The sequence below is a fragment of the Cervus canadensis genome, chromosome 24, assembly GCF_019320065.1.
Source record: "Cervus canadensis isolate Bull #8, Minnesota chromosome 24, ASM1932006v1, whole genome shotgun sequence".
Lineage (NCBI taxonomy): Eukaryota > Metazoa > Chordata > Mammalia > Artiodactyla > Cervidae > Cervus > Cervus canadensis.
This window is the reverse complement of record NC_057409.1, coordinates 36644316-36660276: the sequence shown is the minus strand read 5'-3', so window position 1 is coordinate 36660276 and position 15961 is coordinate 36644316. Positions and strand designations below refer to the sequence as shown.

Here is a 15961-nt window from a genome sequence, read left to right as displayed (position 1 = left end):
CTGAGGTTATTGATATTTCTCCCGGCAATCTTGATTTCAACTTGTGCTTCCTCCAGCCCAGCATTTCTCATGATGTACTCTGCATAGAAGTTAAATAAGCAGGGTGACGATATACAGCCTTGACGTACTCCTTTTCCTATTTGGAACCAGTCTGTTGTTCCATGTCCAGTTCTAACTGTTGTTTCCTGATCTGCATACAGGTTTCTCAAGAGGCAGGTCAGGTGGTCTGGTATTCCCATCTCCTTCAGAATTTTCCACAGTTTATTGTGATCCATACAGTCAAAGGCTTTGGCATAGTCCGTAAAGCAGAAATAGATGCTTTTCTGGAGCTCTCTTGCTTTTTCGATGATCCAGCAGATGTTGGCAATTTGATCTCTGGTTCCTCTGCCTTTTCTAAAACCAACTTGAACATCTGGAAGTTCACGTATTGCTGAAGCCTGGCTTGGAGAATTTTGAGCATTACTTTAGTAGCTTGTGAGATGGGTGCAATTGTGCGGTAGTTTGAGTATTCTTTGGCATTGCCTTTCTTTGGATTGGAATGAAAACTGACCTTTTCCAGCCCTGTGGCCATTGCTGAGTTTTCCAAATTTGCTGGCATATTGAGTGCAGCACTTTGACAGCATCATCTTTTAGGATTTGAAATAGCTCAACTGGAATTCCGTCACCTCCACTAGCTTTGTTTGTAGTGATGCTTCCTAAGGCCCACCTGACTTCGCATTCCAGGGTGTCTGGCTCTAGGTGAGTGGCAGTGATTACATCTTCGTGATTATCTGGGTCATGAAGATCTTTTTTGTACAGTTTTTCTGTGTATTCTTGCCACCTCTTCTTAATATCTTCTGCTTCTGTTAGGTCCATACCATTTCTGTCCTTTATTGAGCCCATCTTCACGTGAAATGTTCCCTTGGTATCTCTAATTTTCTTAAAGAGATCTCTAGTCTTCCCCATTCTATTGTTTTCCTCTATTTCTTTGCATTGTTCGCTGAGGAAGGCTTTCTTACCTCTCCTTGCTATTCTTTGGAACCCTGCATTCAAATGGGTATATCTTTCCTTTTCTCCTTGGCTTTTCACTTCTCTTCTTTTCACAGCTATTTGTAAGGCCTCCTCAGACAGCCATTTTGCTTTTTTTTTGCATTTCTTTTTCTTGGGGATGGTCTTGATTCCTATTATCTCCTGTACAATGTCACGAACCTCCATCCATCTATCAGATCTAGTCCCTTGAGTCTATTTCTCACTTCTGCTCTATAGTCATAAGGGATTTGATTTAGGTCATACCTGAATGGTCTAGTGGTTTTCCCCACTTTCTTCAATTTAAGCCTGAATTTGGCAATAAGGAGCTCATGATCTGAGCCACACTCAGCTCCTGGTCTTGTTTTTGCTGACTGTATAGAGCTTCTCCATCTTCAGATGCAAAGAATATAATCAGTCTTATTTCAGTGTTGACCATCTGGTGATGTCCATGTGTAGAGTCCTCTTGTGTTGTTGGAAGAGGGTGTTTGCTATGACCAGTGCATTCTCTTGGCAGAACTCTATTAACCTTTGCCCTGCTTCATTCTGTACTCCAAGGCCAAATTTACCTGTTACTCCAGGTGTTTCTTGACTTCCTACTTTTGCATTCCAGTCCTCTATAATGAAAACGACATCTTTTGGGGGTTTTAATTCTAGAAGGTTTTGTAGGTCTTCATAGAACCGTTCAACTTCAGCTTCTTCAGCATTACTGGTTGGGGCATAGGCTTGGATTACTGTGATATTGAATGGTTTGCCTTGGAAACAAACAGAGATCATTCTGTCGTTTTTGAGGTTGCATCCAACTACTGCATTTCAGACTCTTTTGTTGACTATCATGGCTACTCCATTTCTTCTAAGGTAAAGGTTAGTATAAACACAAATAATTTCTTTTGAATTGAGTTACCTGACTTCTTGTTTTTTTCTTAGGTCAAATTCACCAGTGCCGTGAAGCTTTCTGAAGGTGGGCCAGGGAGTGGAATGGAAAACGGAAGAGACGAAGAAGAAAATTTCTTCAAGCGTCTTGGTAAAAATCATTTGACCTAAGAACTGCATGCAACTTTCATTACATGAAACAAACATTTGATTAGATTAAATGATCTACTTTATATTTTCCTTGATTTCTTAATAGTTTTTTCCTCATATGTATGTTGCTTGCATTACTCTTCACCAAGTCATGACTGACTCTTTGTGACCCCATGGACTGCAGCCTGCCAGGCTTCTCTGTCCATACGATTTTCCAGGCAGAATACTAGAGTGGATTGCCATGTCCTACTCCAGGGGAGCTTCCCAACCCAGGGATCGAACCTGCATTTCCTGGATCTCCTGCATTGACAGGAGGATTCTTTATCACTGCGCCACGTGGCAAGCCCTACCCTTTAAATAGAGATGTATATACATATGTCTCTATCTGTTAACCATTTGGTTCAACTCACATTGGTGGATGTTCTACTGTGTTCCTCATTCCTTAGTGGGCCCTGGATTTACAAAGAATAAGGCACAGGCTTTTCTTCTGCTGTTCTGTCCTTTATTAAAAATCTAAGAGCTTTAAAGAACCTTCAGATATCCTTTTATCCACCCACCATCTACTTAGGAATTCTGCACAGTAAATCCCTGACAGGTGGCCAGCCACCCACTGAGCACTTCCACCGAGGGGAAGCTTATGACTGTACAAAGCAATCTGTTTCAGAACTAGACAGTTTCCATTGTTAGAAAGACTTTCCTTATATTCTGAAAATATACTTATCCATACTTTTGACTCACTGGTCTAGTTTTGATATCTCTAGGCAGCCCCCCCCCACCACATACGCACTTATACACTCATTCATACACACATTGCTAGTTTCACCTATTATCTATTTCATGTTCTCTCTTTTGATCTCACTTCTGCTGGTTAAATATTGTTGATTCCTTTTGTATTCTTTACATAGAAATGTCTCTAGATCTATCACCATCCCAATTCTATTTTACTATATACCATAATTAGATGATATGCTTTACAAAATGGGGTGCTTCAGATGGACTGTAATACACTATATTTGACTTTAATCAGTGTAATAGATAGTGTAACTGTTAAGCTCCAGGGGTATAACTAGTAGATGAACACAATTTAAGACCGCATTGTCTGTTTTCACATCACAGTGTTGGTTTGTGTTGAATTTGGGATTAGCCTTTGCCAGTTGTCCTTTACATGAATGAATATCATGTATTATTTCAATGTAGCTATTATTAATTCTTCATCTCAGAATAAATAATATGTATTGTTTCATTAACATGAAGGGTAGTTAAGTCACTTACCCAGGAAGGAAGTTAAGAGATAGAACCCAAAACAAGTTAAATTCTGAGTCTTCTGTACAATTGTGCTATAAAAATCCATCAGCAGGGATGTCCCTGGTGGTCCAGTGGTTAACACTACACTCTCCCAATGCAGAGGGCATGGGTTTGATCCCTGGTTGGGGAACCAATATCCTGCATACTGCAAAAACCCATCAGCAGAGACATACACATTTCCCTATTTTCATCCAAGTTGTTGATATTATTACTAAACAGGAAAAAAAAAAAAAAACCACAGCTCCTAGAATACATATAGTTGACTTTTATTGATTAACAACTTGTGGCTACAGTTTTCAGCCAATGATACATTTAATATACTAGTGATCAGCAAGAACTTTTCCCACATTATTACAAAAACATCATCAGACTTTACCAAAAAATTATCTCACTGATACCTTTATAACTCTGTCAAAAGGAGGAAAGTAATTTAGTTTAACATGATATTTTCTTCACAAAACCAAGTGGTTCCTATGTGGTTTTTATTTTGTTGTGTTTTGTCTTTTTAGTGATCCTCTCTATCTAATTCTCTGTTACAGAATTTGGCTAGGTATGCATACATCAAGGGGCTTCCCAGGTGGTGCTAGTGGTAAAGAACCTGCCTGCCAATGCAGGAGATGTAAGGGATGTAAGCACTGGGGGGAACCCCCCTTGGGTTGGGAAGATCTCCAGGAGGAGGGCACGGCAACCCACTCTGGTATTCTTGCCTGGAGAATCCCATGGACAGAGGAGCTGGGCAGACTACAGTCCATAGGGTCATAAAAGGTCAGGTCTGTGGTTTCAAGAATCTTCCTATTAATTCGGAACTTTGTCATTTTGAGTCCTCTTGCACTCTTTCCACTCGTATTTCAGAGAAGATACATCTAATGTTCAAAGTTCTTAGTATTAAAAACAGATTTTTGTGGTGGTGGTTTGAGAAGGAAGTGTGGAACTAAATAAAGTACATTCTCTGATGTGTGCTGTGTTAGCTGGATGCCATTTGACTAGTACTGTGATTGCACCTTCAAGTCCTCTCTGTGCCCTGGAGTGTAATTTGATGGAATTGAGACCTAACCTCAGAGATTTGGGGCTCTCACATTTGTTGCCTTCTTAATGAAGCTTTTCTGTACTTTCCCATTTGTGAATTTTTCTCTTTAGGAGAAAAGAAGAAAGCACGATTGAGTTGTTTATCCGCCTTTTGAGTTGTTTATCTCCCTTCCCTTCTTCAAGTAATAGGTCAATATTTTTATTCTTATTCTTATTCCAAACGTGTTATCATTAGTCTTGCTCATGCACCTTAATTTCTTCTGGATTTTGTGTTTTTCTCACCACTGTTCTTACAGACTTCAGCCATTGTTTCACGTACTCTTTATATTTCATTCATAAATAGAAAAGACCTGATACAAAATATTCACACATCCTGAGTCTAGGGTGAGTTTGCATCAACAGTACCCACAGTACAGTCTCTACCTGTGTCTCTAGAAGACAAAATGATAAAATTTGGAACTGATTCTGGACTATTTAATGTGTTTTTGACTGAGAAAAGAATATGGTTTGTACATCATCATTCTTTGTCCATAATCTCTGGCTTGTTAAAAACTTAGAAAGTATTCTATGAGATAATTCTTTTGGAATGTCTTGCAAAAGACAGATATCCCCAGCTATTCTACAAAATCAAAACATTATCTGCTCATCTGAGTACTTTGTATTTTGCAACAACTGCCGTCCTTGACCTTGTAAACATTTTAACTTTGAACCTGCTTTTGCTTTTTATTTCTTTTCCTTTTTCTAATACTTTGCAATCTGTGAATAGATGATCACTGTGCATCCATTATAGATGCATTGTCCATTTCTTTCTCATTTAAATTACTTTAATTACCTATTTTCTCTGGTTCTTTAAAGTTGTTGAAGAAAACAAATACCAAACATTCTTATTCTCAGTTTCAATGTAGTACCCTAACTTTACTGGGTTAAGATAAAATGTAATATGTGGTTGAATTTTTTTAATCTAAGATTTTATTCAACAAATGAAAAATACATCTACTGAACATTTTACAGAACTGAAATTACATTCAGAGACTGGCCATCTTTTTATTCTATATTTTCCTATTTGCTAAGAATATTCATTTTAGAAATCATATTGTCTCTATTTGAAGGAAGATATTTCATTAACTAAAACAATGTTTTTTTTCCCCAACTGATCAGGAAAATTGACTGACTTCTTTGTGCTCAGCGCTATCATGAATTGTATGGAAAATGCTTCTTAAAGAAATACTAGGTTTTGAAATGTCCTTTGAGATCTAGCAACCTTTTGGAAATGCATCCTATGTAAATTATACATCAGTTAATTTAATGTAAAAAATAGTAAATAAGTGTAACTAGAATGTATTGAGACTAAAAGATTAATCATGATGGAGCAAGCCAAGAGGCATCCTTACATTAGTAAATGTATATAAAAAATTAATAAGGAATAGGTACTTTTTTTTTTTTAGGAATAGGTACATTTTATAAGCAAATTACTTCTAATGTTTCTTTCAGTATCACAATATGAAAGGTCAACAGGGTACAACTAGACAGTCTGTAACATGTACAGTGTTGATTAATTTCTTACAGTAAATTTTCCTGACATAATCACAACCTTCAGCAGGATGTAAAAGTCTTCAACATAAGCATTTGGGTATTCTAAAGGCATAGGGTGGCTTGGTGGTAAGAGAACAGGCTGTTTGTTACTAGTTTGAATTTGAATTCTGACCTTATCACTTTCTGTTGCATGAACTTAAACAGGGTTAGTTCATCTGTCCCCCTCTTTATCTCTCTGTTTCCATTCTTTCTCATTCTCTCTCTTTTTAAAATCATTTTAAAGATCTGTCTTATATAGCTGTTACAAAAAATAGAATAAATTATACAATATCTCTCATACAGTACTTGGCACATACTAAGAGCTCAAAGAATTAGTAAATATATTGTTTTCTACTAACACTCTATGGGCTTCCCAGCTGGCACTAGCGGTAAAGAACCTACTTGCCAATGCAGGAGACATAAGAGACTCAAGTTCGATCCCTGGGTCAGGAAGATCCCCTGGAGAAGGGCATGACAACCCACTCAAGTATTCTTGCCTGGAGAATCCCATGGACAGAGGAGCCTGGTGGGCTACAGTCCACATGATCACAAAGAACCAGACATGACTGAAGTGACTTGGCGCACAAGCACATTAATGCTATATAGATACAATGGAAATTTTCCATTGTATCTTAAATAGCTTTTACTTATAGCTATGTACATAAATAGCTTCTGCTTATAGCATGATCCTTACATCCTGGACTTATGGGTTTTTACCAACTGTGCATCGTCTGTGAATGATTCTTCACAGAATAGGTTCTTCCCAACAGTGATTGTTTTGATCATTTCTGTTTTCATTATTTTATTTATACTTCTTAACTGTGTTGTTTCGGAAGTTCTTTCTATCAAAATGACACTTTCTTGGGAATTCCCTGAAGGTTCAATGGTTAGGACTCTGCAGGGGGCAGAGATTCGATCCCTGGCTGGGGAACTAAGATCCTATATGCCACCTGGCATGGCCAAAAAAAAAAGGAAAGGAAAGGGAGACTTTCTTTAGTAATATTGAATACATATTTTAAGAAGTAATTATCTTGTCAAAAAATATTGAAAAAATGGTGGTATATTTATTCTTAATGCTTCCTTTAATAAAATGATGAAAATTTTTAAATAAATTAGTTAAATAAAAATAATTTTTTTGACCATCCAGTCTATCTTATACATTAGTTCTGTTACAAATTTGAGAGTTATCACTTAATGTATCTTAAATCTTAATTACGGTAAGAAATAATGGAACAACTTGATTCACTAAAAGGAAAAATCTTATTATTTGGGAATCTATCTTAAATTCAAAGTTTAAATTTAGGTACAATTAAAGTTATAAATATTTAATGAATGAGATATCCTGTGACATGTGTATCTATTAAAGGACTGTATAAAAATGATTAATAAAGTGATATATAGATAGGAAAAATAATAGGAAGTTACTTGTTCTAATAGTTTTGCTTATGTTCGATGAGTAAATAGAATAGTATTTTGAAAGACAGCTGTCTGAAGACAATGTTGTTCAGGAAATGTTTGGTCATTATCTGTAGCTTCTAGCTATGCCTTCTTAGGACCATTTGAAATTCTGTCTTCTGAAAGTTTTTCCACCTTCAGATTCATTTTGTGCTACTTCCTTTTGCATTTGATACAAAATATGCTTACACTAACTAGAAAAAAATACTGAAGGTGCTGAATATGGAATTTTTATTCTAGAATATTTATACTTGAAAAGGAAACACACCCATAAGGAATGAAATATAGGAAATGTTGATAATGATATTTTCATTATATTCTGAGCCATTTTTGTACTTATGAAAATTTTCAAACATAGACAAAGAGTAAAAAAGGTGGTCCAATGGATTCCAAATATCTGTCACCCACTTGTAATAATGAAAAAATTTTTTGCAATTTGCTTCATCTTATTTTTGAATATGTTTTAGAACAAATTCTGCACATCATATAATTTTACACCTGTATAATTCAGCATGATACTGAGATATTTTGAAAGCTGTTGACCAGGAATTGGTAATTATTTTTATACCATGCCATAGTTTTTTAGCTTGTGGTAATAAGTCCAATGGAATCTGTTCCCCGAGCTTAAACTGCTTTCAAAGAATGAAAAACAGGTGCTGACCTTTTTCCACTAGTACACGTGATGGCTGACATCCCTATATGTGACACGCTATCATGGTAATCCAAGCTCATGACTATAAATACCACCCTTTTATTTACAAAGAATGCAAGTAATTAAAAGGGTAAGTCTAACTCTGGATTTTATTTTTAAGTGCAAATTTGTGAACATTAGTGTTTATTAACAGAAACAAATTATTCACCATATATCCTGCAACTACCAATTACAACACATGCATGTAGGGCACTTTAGTTGAGAGCAACAGCTATAAGAGCCACTTTTTAGCTGAGGCAGCAAGTGGGAAAGTGGGGCAGTGCTTGGGCGAGATTAAGGTATTTTTTATAGAAGAGGTGAGAAAGCCATTTCCTATAATGGCATCTGTGACTTAGTGAGGACCTGGAGTTTGCAACACTGCAAATGAATGGTGTCAGTATACATTAAGCCAAGCACTAAATCAGCCTCCTGGGGATATATTCTGAAGTGTTAAAAGTCCTTTTCAAAATCATGGGAAGCAACTTGGGCTTGGTTTTTTTAAAAGTATACTCAATATTATATAAGAGATTATATATATTACACATAATGTAATATACATTATATAAGAGAAACTAAATAGTATATGTATATGTGTGTATACACACACACACACATACTAGAAATTATAAAAAAGCTATGAGATATTTAGGTTTTTTTAAAAAAGGAATTGTTCAGTTGCTCAGTCGTGTCCGACTCTTTGTGACCCTGTGAACTGCAGCAGGCCAGGCTTCCCTGTCCTTCGCCCTCTCCCACAGTTTGCTCAAACTCATATCCATTGAGTCAGTGATGCCATCCAACCATCTCATTCTCTGTCACCTGCTTCTCCTCCTTCTTTCGATCTTTCCCAGCATTAGATTCGTTTCCAATGAGTCGGCTCTTTGCATCAGGTGGCCAAAGTATTGGAGCTTCAGCATCAGTCCTTCCAATGAATATTCAGGGTTGATTTCCTCTGGGGAAAATACCTGGGGTTAAAAAAAAGATGAAAAACAGTGCTCTGTGTTTTTCTTCCTTCACGTGTGATCCTTAGACTTCCTGTATTAAAATCAGTGACGTGTTTGTTAATATTCCTAGCCCCCAGACCTATGGAATCAAAACCTATAGCAACAGAATCTGATATTATGCATTTTACGAAACTCCAGACAGATTTTCATTCTTATGCAGCTTAACTGGAAAAATAAGTGAAGATCTATCAGTGGTTGCCAAACCTCTGATTACTGTGTGGTATCAAGCTGGCAGTGTCCTTGTCATCTATGAGGCTTTACAAAGCTCACTTTCTCATGCTTCTTCCAGAGACACTGGTTCTGGAGTTCTGAATAAGATTCAAAACTTCCCAGATAATTCTGATGCACAGCCAGGTTTGGAAATCTTGGAATTAAATGAGCACCTCCCAAGTCCTTTACAACTCTCATTTTCAATGATTCTTTGCACTGGCACCAAGATATCAGGATACTGTCTTTGATATAAGTTTTTTGTAACAGACTTGAAGTTGCACAGTGATATTGCATCTTCCATAAAAGCAGAATTTAGCTGTTGATTACAGGAAGAATTATTTTCAATAATCCCCTTAGCAGTGTTAGAGAAGAGACCTAGTATAAAAATGATCAGGCCCTATATTCCCTGGTGGTGCAGATGGTAAAGAATCTGGCTGCAGTGCCAGAGAGCTGGATTCAAATGGGTCAGAAAGATCCCCTGGAGAAGGGAACGACTACCCACTACAGTATTCTTGCCTGGAGAATTGCATGAACCTTAGGAGCCTGGTGGGCCAACAGTCCATGGGGTCACCAAAGAGTTGGACATGGCTGAGTGACTAACACTTTGACTTTTATATTTATCTTTTTAATTTCTAATCTTTAAAATTTATTTTATTGACACATAGTTGATTTACAATGTTGTATTAATTTCTGCTGTATAGCGAAGTGATTCAGTTATACATCTATTTATACATTATCTTTCACATTCTTTTTCATTATGGTTTATCACAGGATATTGAATATAGTTGTCTGTGCTATCCAGTAAGACCTTGCTGTTTCTCCATTCTGTATGTAATAGTTTACATCTGCTAATCCCAAACTCCCAATCCACCCCTCCCTCACCCTCTTCCCTCTTGGCGACTATGAGTCTGTTCTCTATGGATTGGACCCTATATTTAAATAGTTGTGTAACACCCCATATTTACATATGCAATGTGTCACCAGATGCTTAAAAGTCAAGGCATGGCCAAATCAAGCATTAGATAGAGAGGAGGGAGGTGTAGGTCAGGAAAATGTTCTCAGGCCAACACTACAGAAAATGTATTGTTGAAACTTCAAAGCTCTTTTTAAACTTACAACCATTACACTCTCTCTCCTTCTTTCTTCTAACATGGGAAAACCTCCACAGGTTGCCACAGTTTCGATGACCATCTGCCTTCCAACCAAGATGGTGGAAAAAGCAAAAACGTGGTGAATCTTGGAGCAATCCGACAAGGCATGAAGCGCTTTCAGTTTTTGTTGAACTGCTGTGAGCCAGGGACAATTCCTGATGCATCGATCTTGGCAGCTGCCTTGGATCTTGTAAGTTGTTGCAAGAATTTTCTCACCCTGTACTCTGTTCCAGTTAATTCTGCTAATGGAGGAAAGCGTGAATCCCTAATCCTAACCCTAACTATGGATTTATGTTTTGGCCTTATTTTTTCCCCCTCAGCATTAGTGGGAAAAGGAAGGGAAAGGTGGTGAGGTAAAAGAAGAAAAGAAATGAGGGAAATTCTTAGTAAATAAATTCTATATAGCATCATAATTTAAAGTTTATGAATCTTTTAGATATAATACATATATTAAAATATATAAAATATATTCTGTATAGCATCATGATTAACAGTATATGAGTCACATTCCAGAACAGTATGAGAATTCCTGGCTTAAAATCTCTCTGACATCTGTTAGCCAAACACTGTAAAATGAGATTAAATGTAATAAGAGTAATAATAATATTTTGTCTACCTCCTAGGGCTAGTGTGAGGATTAAATGAGATACTGGATATAAAGTCTTCATCACAATGCCTGAAATATAGCAAGTCCTCAATAAAGTAGGCCATTATTATTGTTAATTGTTATTAGTCATGTCTGTCATGTATTTATCCTTTAAACTCTGTCTTGGTTTAATTATCTATTAGTTGAGGGAGAATGTGAAGCAAGGATCAATTGAAATTAATAGTGCAGAAACACCTTGAGCATCATGTGGCATTATTCACATGTAACAGATTCAAGAGTATAATGTGGATCTTGTTTAGAAAGTATTTTTGTCAGGTAAACGAAGCCCAGACATGAGTTTAGAACTGTCTCTCAATTTCCTTTATTTACCTTCTGGTTTAATAAATTCTTCATATGCTATATAAATACTGGGTACAAAATGCCAGGTAAATATCAAGAAGTAAAAGTCTTTTATATTAACATTTTTAAAAGAATTAAAGTAGACTTTTTACAGCAGAAACCCTTTAGCCCATTTTATAACTCACGATCATATAAATGCTGGCCACGCATATTTTTACCTTGGAAAATCATCTAAAGCTTATAATTAATGACATTTTTCTGTGACATTAATAGTTTTTACTGTCATGATATTTAGTGACCAGCAAGGTATGTAGCTTCACGTAAGCCTGAAATGTAAATACCACTGTAATCACCCAAAGGTTATTTATATAAAATTTTTCAGTCAGTTTCTCACTCTTGAATATTGGCCTTGTAAATATTTTTCTTAATTCCAAAGTGGTTAATGTGTATTGATATACGCTATGGTGACTGTAAAATGCAGAGAGTTACAAGTCTCCAGGAGAGCTGAGGCAGGTGGCAATATACAAAGAATGAGTTGCCTGTCTAAAGCGAGAGGGCTGACAAAGCAGAGAGCCAATTTCTTGTTATCTAAGTGGGAGAGTGGTAACTAGCCTGTCACTCTCTTGAGTCATGCATGGTTCTTCTTAGTCACATCTTGATCTACTCTGAAAGGAGCATATTAAAATAAATTAATGTAACAAATTGATAAAGAAAGGACCACTGAACCTTTAGAAAATGAGTAAGTACGTGGTTAGTTCACAAAAAATACTGAAGCCAATAAAGTGTGCCACATTTTGTTTGCACTTCAGAAATGCTCATTAAAATAGCCATAAATTCCTGTATTATAACTGTCAGATTTATAATGATTAGAAAGTGTTCACAGAGTATAAAATATCATGGTGTTGGTAGCAGTGGAAGCAGCAGGATTTGATTAGGGAACAGAAGAAAGTATTGTAATAACAGGGTGAATAACAGTGAAAATGCAGTAAGTGTGAGCAGAGTTCTCGGCCTCTCCGGAGTTGTTAGTTTTTGACTGGATCTAGTCATAGAGGAAGAGAAACATATATTTGATATGTCAAATATCAAATGGAAAGGATGGTGAAATTTGAAAGCCTGGAAGTCAATGTGGCTTACAAGATACTCATCATATAATAATTGATTGATTAACTCACCAATATCTCTTGAAGATTTCCTATGTGCCAGGCATAGTGCAGTAAAAGATAACACAACAGAACTCAACTGGAAAGCATTACCTGTTTTGCAACTTTCCTTATGAAGATAATATTTGTATGATGATCTCTTTTCTAGACAGAGTGTACAGCATTCTTAGGTTGACAGACTAATAATTAACACTTACTGTGTGCCTACTGTATTGAAAAAAAAAAAAAATGAAACTCAGAAAGGCCAACTGGCCAGGGCTTGAAGTCAACAAATGATAGAGCTGGATTAGAGCAGACCCTATATTTTATACAACACCATGTTGACTCTTTCATTTAAAAATTATGTGAGATCACTATAGGAACTTTAAAATATGAAAAATAAGAAGTTCTATATTTTAAACCTGATAGGTTAAATATGGTTTTAAAAAGTGATGACAGCAGCTATTTGAACAATTTATTAAACACACAATAGCAATGGTGCATTAGAACTTTATGGGTAACCTGTGCTATAGAGTTCCAAATGTACTATTGTGTCCATCTTTGTCTCAATTCTGAAGTCACAGATACTTTGGAAAATTTTTAGACAAAGGAACCATCAAATTTTATTAACATTTACTGATGGTATAAAACAGAAGGAATAAATACTTCCTACATAGAAGGTGTTTAAGATTTATAAGATATGTGGGCATGGAAAAACAGAAGGCTTGTTACCAACAGATTGATATACTTGAAGATTTAATAAATAACCCCAGTCAAGCAAATTAACACTGGCTTCTGGATGGAGGTTATGTTAATAAGAATATTGATGAACACTTTGATAGTCATCAATACTTTGTCTTGATGCTGGAATTTTATTCCTTCTCATCAGATGTTTCCATACCTATATAATCTCTAACTTCTATCATTCTTAGAGTTTCCAAGGAGATTTAATTAGTGGCAGAATTCCATAGAACTTTTAAAATTATTCTACATCTTCCAAATAAGATTGTGGCCAGTTAGTAACAAATCACTAGATTCTCCTTTCTTCCTTTCCTGTTGGACCAATTCTGGTCTGCTTGATCTTCTCAATCTTATTAATCTCATGGTAAGAAATAAAATAAAGGAGATTTGATGTTTATAAGCAATATCTTCAAGCTTCAAAGTAAAGAAGCATTTTCTGATCATTATATTCAGTGATGAAGTAGATACATTGAGAAGTAATGAGCTCTTTGTCATTACACTGGACTCAGTGGGGGAGGTTTACAGGGGAACTTAAGAAGTAGGTGGTTAGTGTGAATTTCTTTATTATCTGAGAGTCTTTGATTTTAGGTCAAGGTCAAGGAGCATCCAGAGGTCAGTATCAGTCAAGATTAAAAGGAAACAGAGGAATTACAGGCAGACCTGGTTGGTTGAAAAAAAAAAAAAAACAGATGAGATAGATGATGATGGTGTGATGGTAAAAACAGGGGCTAGGTGATGATGGTGGTGATGGTATAAAAAGAAGGGATAGGTGATGATGGTAGTGGTGGTAAAAAGGGGCTAGGTGATGATGGTGGTGATGGTAAAAAGAGGGGGTAGGTGATGACGGTGGTGATGGTAAAAAGGGCTAGGTGATGATGGTGGTGATGGTAAAAAGGGGATAGGTGATGATGGCAGTGATGGTAGCCATTCTGGTGGTGGCGGCGATGATGGTAGTCATCATGATGGTAGTGATGATGGTGGTCATCGTGGTAGTGGTAGTGGTGGCAGAGATGAGGGTAGAGGATAACAAAGTAACATTTTCATTATTTATCATAGTTTATAAAGCACCTTCATATTCATTATTTTATTTGTTGATATAAGAGGACAGGATTAAGCCAGGAAATGGTCTCCAAATGATGGCACCCTTAACTCCAATTTCTCAGACACAGAAAAGTGAAGGAACCGAAATCACGGGTGAATGCTGGCAAGAGGACTGAGAGGAAGGAAAGTGTAGCTGCATGTCCAATATGTCTGAAGCAAAGTGGCATTCTGTTTTTACCATCGTTTATGCAAGTGTGGCAATGGCAGTTGTTCATACCTGTTGATTTGGGGTTAAGAGCCCCTTGAGATTAATGTTCACAAATGTCTTTTATTAGATGTGTTATTAAATTTTGTATCCTCTGTGTTTGGTTTCACTTAATATCTGACCTCATCTGCTTCCTGACTTTCAGAAATGCTTCACTTTTAAATATGTTTTGCATGTTTTCCAATGCATTTGTGGTTTTAGTGTATAAATGTATAGGTATAGAAATATGTAGCTACAGATATCCATCTAGTCAAAGCTATGGTTTTTCCAGTAGTCATGTATGGATGTGACAGTTGGACTATAAAGAAAGCTGAGTGCCGAAGACTTGATGCTTTTGAACTGTAGTGTTTAAGAAGACACTTGAGAGTCCCTTGGATTGCAAGGGGATCCAACCAGTCCATCCTAAAGGAAATCAGTCCTGAATATTCATTGGAAGGACTGATGTTGAAGCTGAAACTCCAATCCTTTGGCCACCTGATGTGAAAAACTGACTCATTTGAAAAGACCCTGATGCTGGGAAAGATTGAAGGTGGGAGGAGAAGGGGACAACTGAGGATTAGATGGTTGGATGGCATCACTGACTCAAATGGACATGAGTTTGAGTAAGCTCCGGGAGTTGGTGATGGACAGGGAAGCCTGGTGTGCTGCAGTCCGTGGGGTCTCAAAGAGTCGGACACGACTGAGTGACTGAATGGAACTGAACTGAGATATAGATATAAATGACATAGATGGATAGATTGATGATAGATACAGATGTCAGATATATATGCAGACGTATATGTACATACAGATAGGCACAGATAGGTAGGTAGATAGCTACAGATATAGGTATAGATTCTACTATTTCATCCTATATGATTTGGGAGAGGAAGGGAAAATGAGTATATTCAGTTCATCATCATTTTATAGTCCAACACTCTCCCATCTCCTTTTTGTTGTTTGCTTTTGTTGGATGTTGCATTCATTTTTTTAAGTACAACTTAAATGCAATGTTTACCTTATGATGTGGTTTTTATTTCAGAACAGTTTTCATTGTCTCTTTACCTGCATCATATAATTTCAATGTGATTTTTTTCTAGTTTACAATTTTATTCAGAATTAAAAAACATTATTAAATGAAAGAAATACTAGAAATGTCAGTGTTCAAAGTCTTGCCCATCTGAAGGTTTTTCTTTTAAACAATCCTCTTGTCATTATTACTATGACTATGAAGGGATAATCGGTTCAGTTTTTATTTCAGCACAGCTCCTCCTCACACTGTTTCTCTTCCGTATAAATTTAATAAATGCAATTATAAGACATTTTAAAAAAAGACATGTTTTAGAAAGGATTTGTTTCATCTTTAAATTGATATAATCTACAAGCACAAAAAATAGAAAAATTGTGCAGT

General features: G+C 36.4%; 1 protein-coding gene across 15 annotated transcripts in view; it reads left to right on the top strand.

Moving 5' to 3' along the window:
- UNC80 (unc-80 homolog, NALCN channel complex subunit) overlaps positions 1-15961 on the top strand; it is a 222378-nt gene that overhangs the window by 70067 nt on the left and 136350 nt on the right. For all 15 annotated transcript variants that reach the window (XM_043445612.1, XM_043445611.1, XM_043445610.1 and 12 more), the window contains exons 21-22: positions 1933-2029; positions 10457-10629. In XM_043445612.1, the coding sequence (XP_043301547.1) occupies positions 1933-2029; positions 10457-10629 (270 nt within the window). The remainder of the gene's footprint in view (positions 1-1932; positions 2030-10456; positions 10630-15961) is intronic.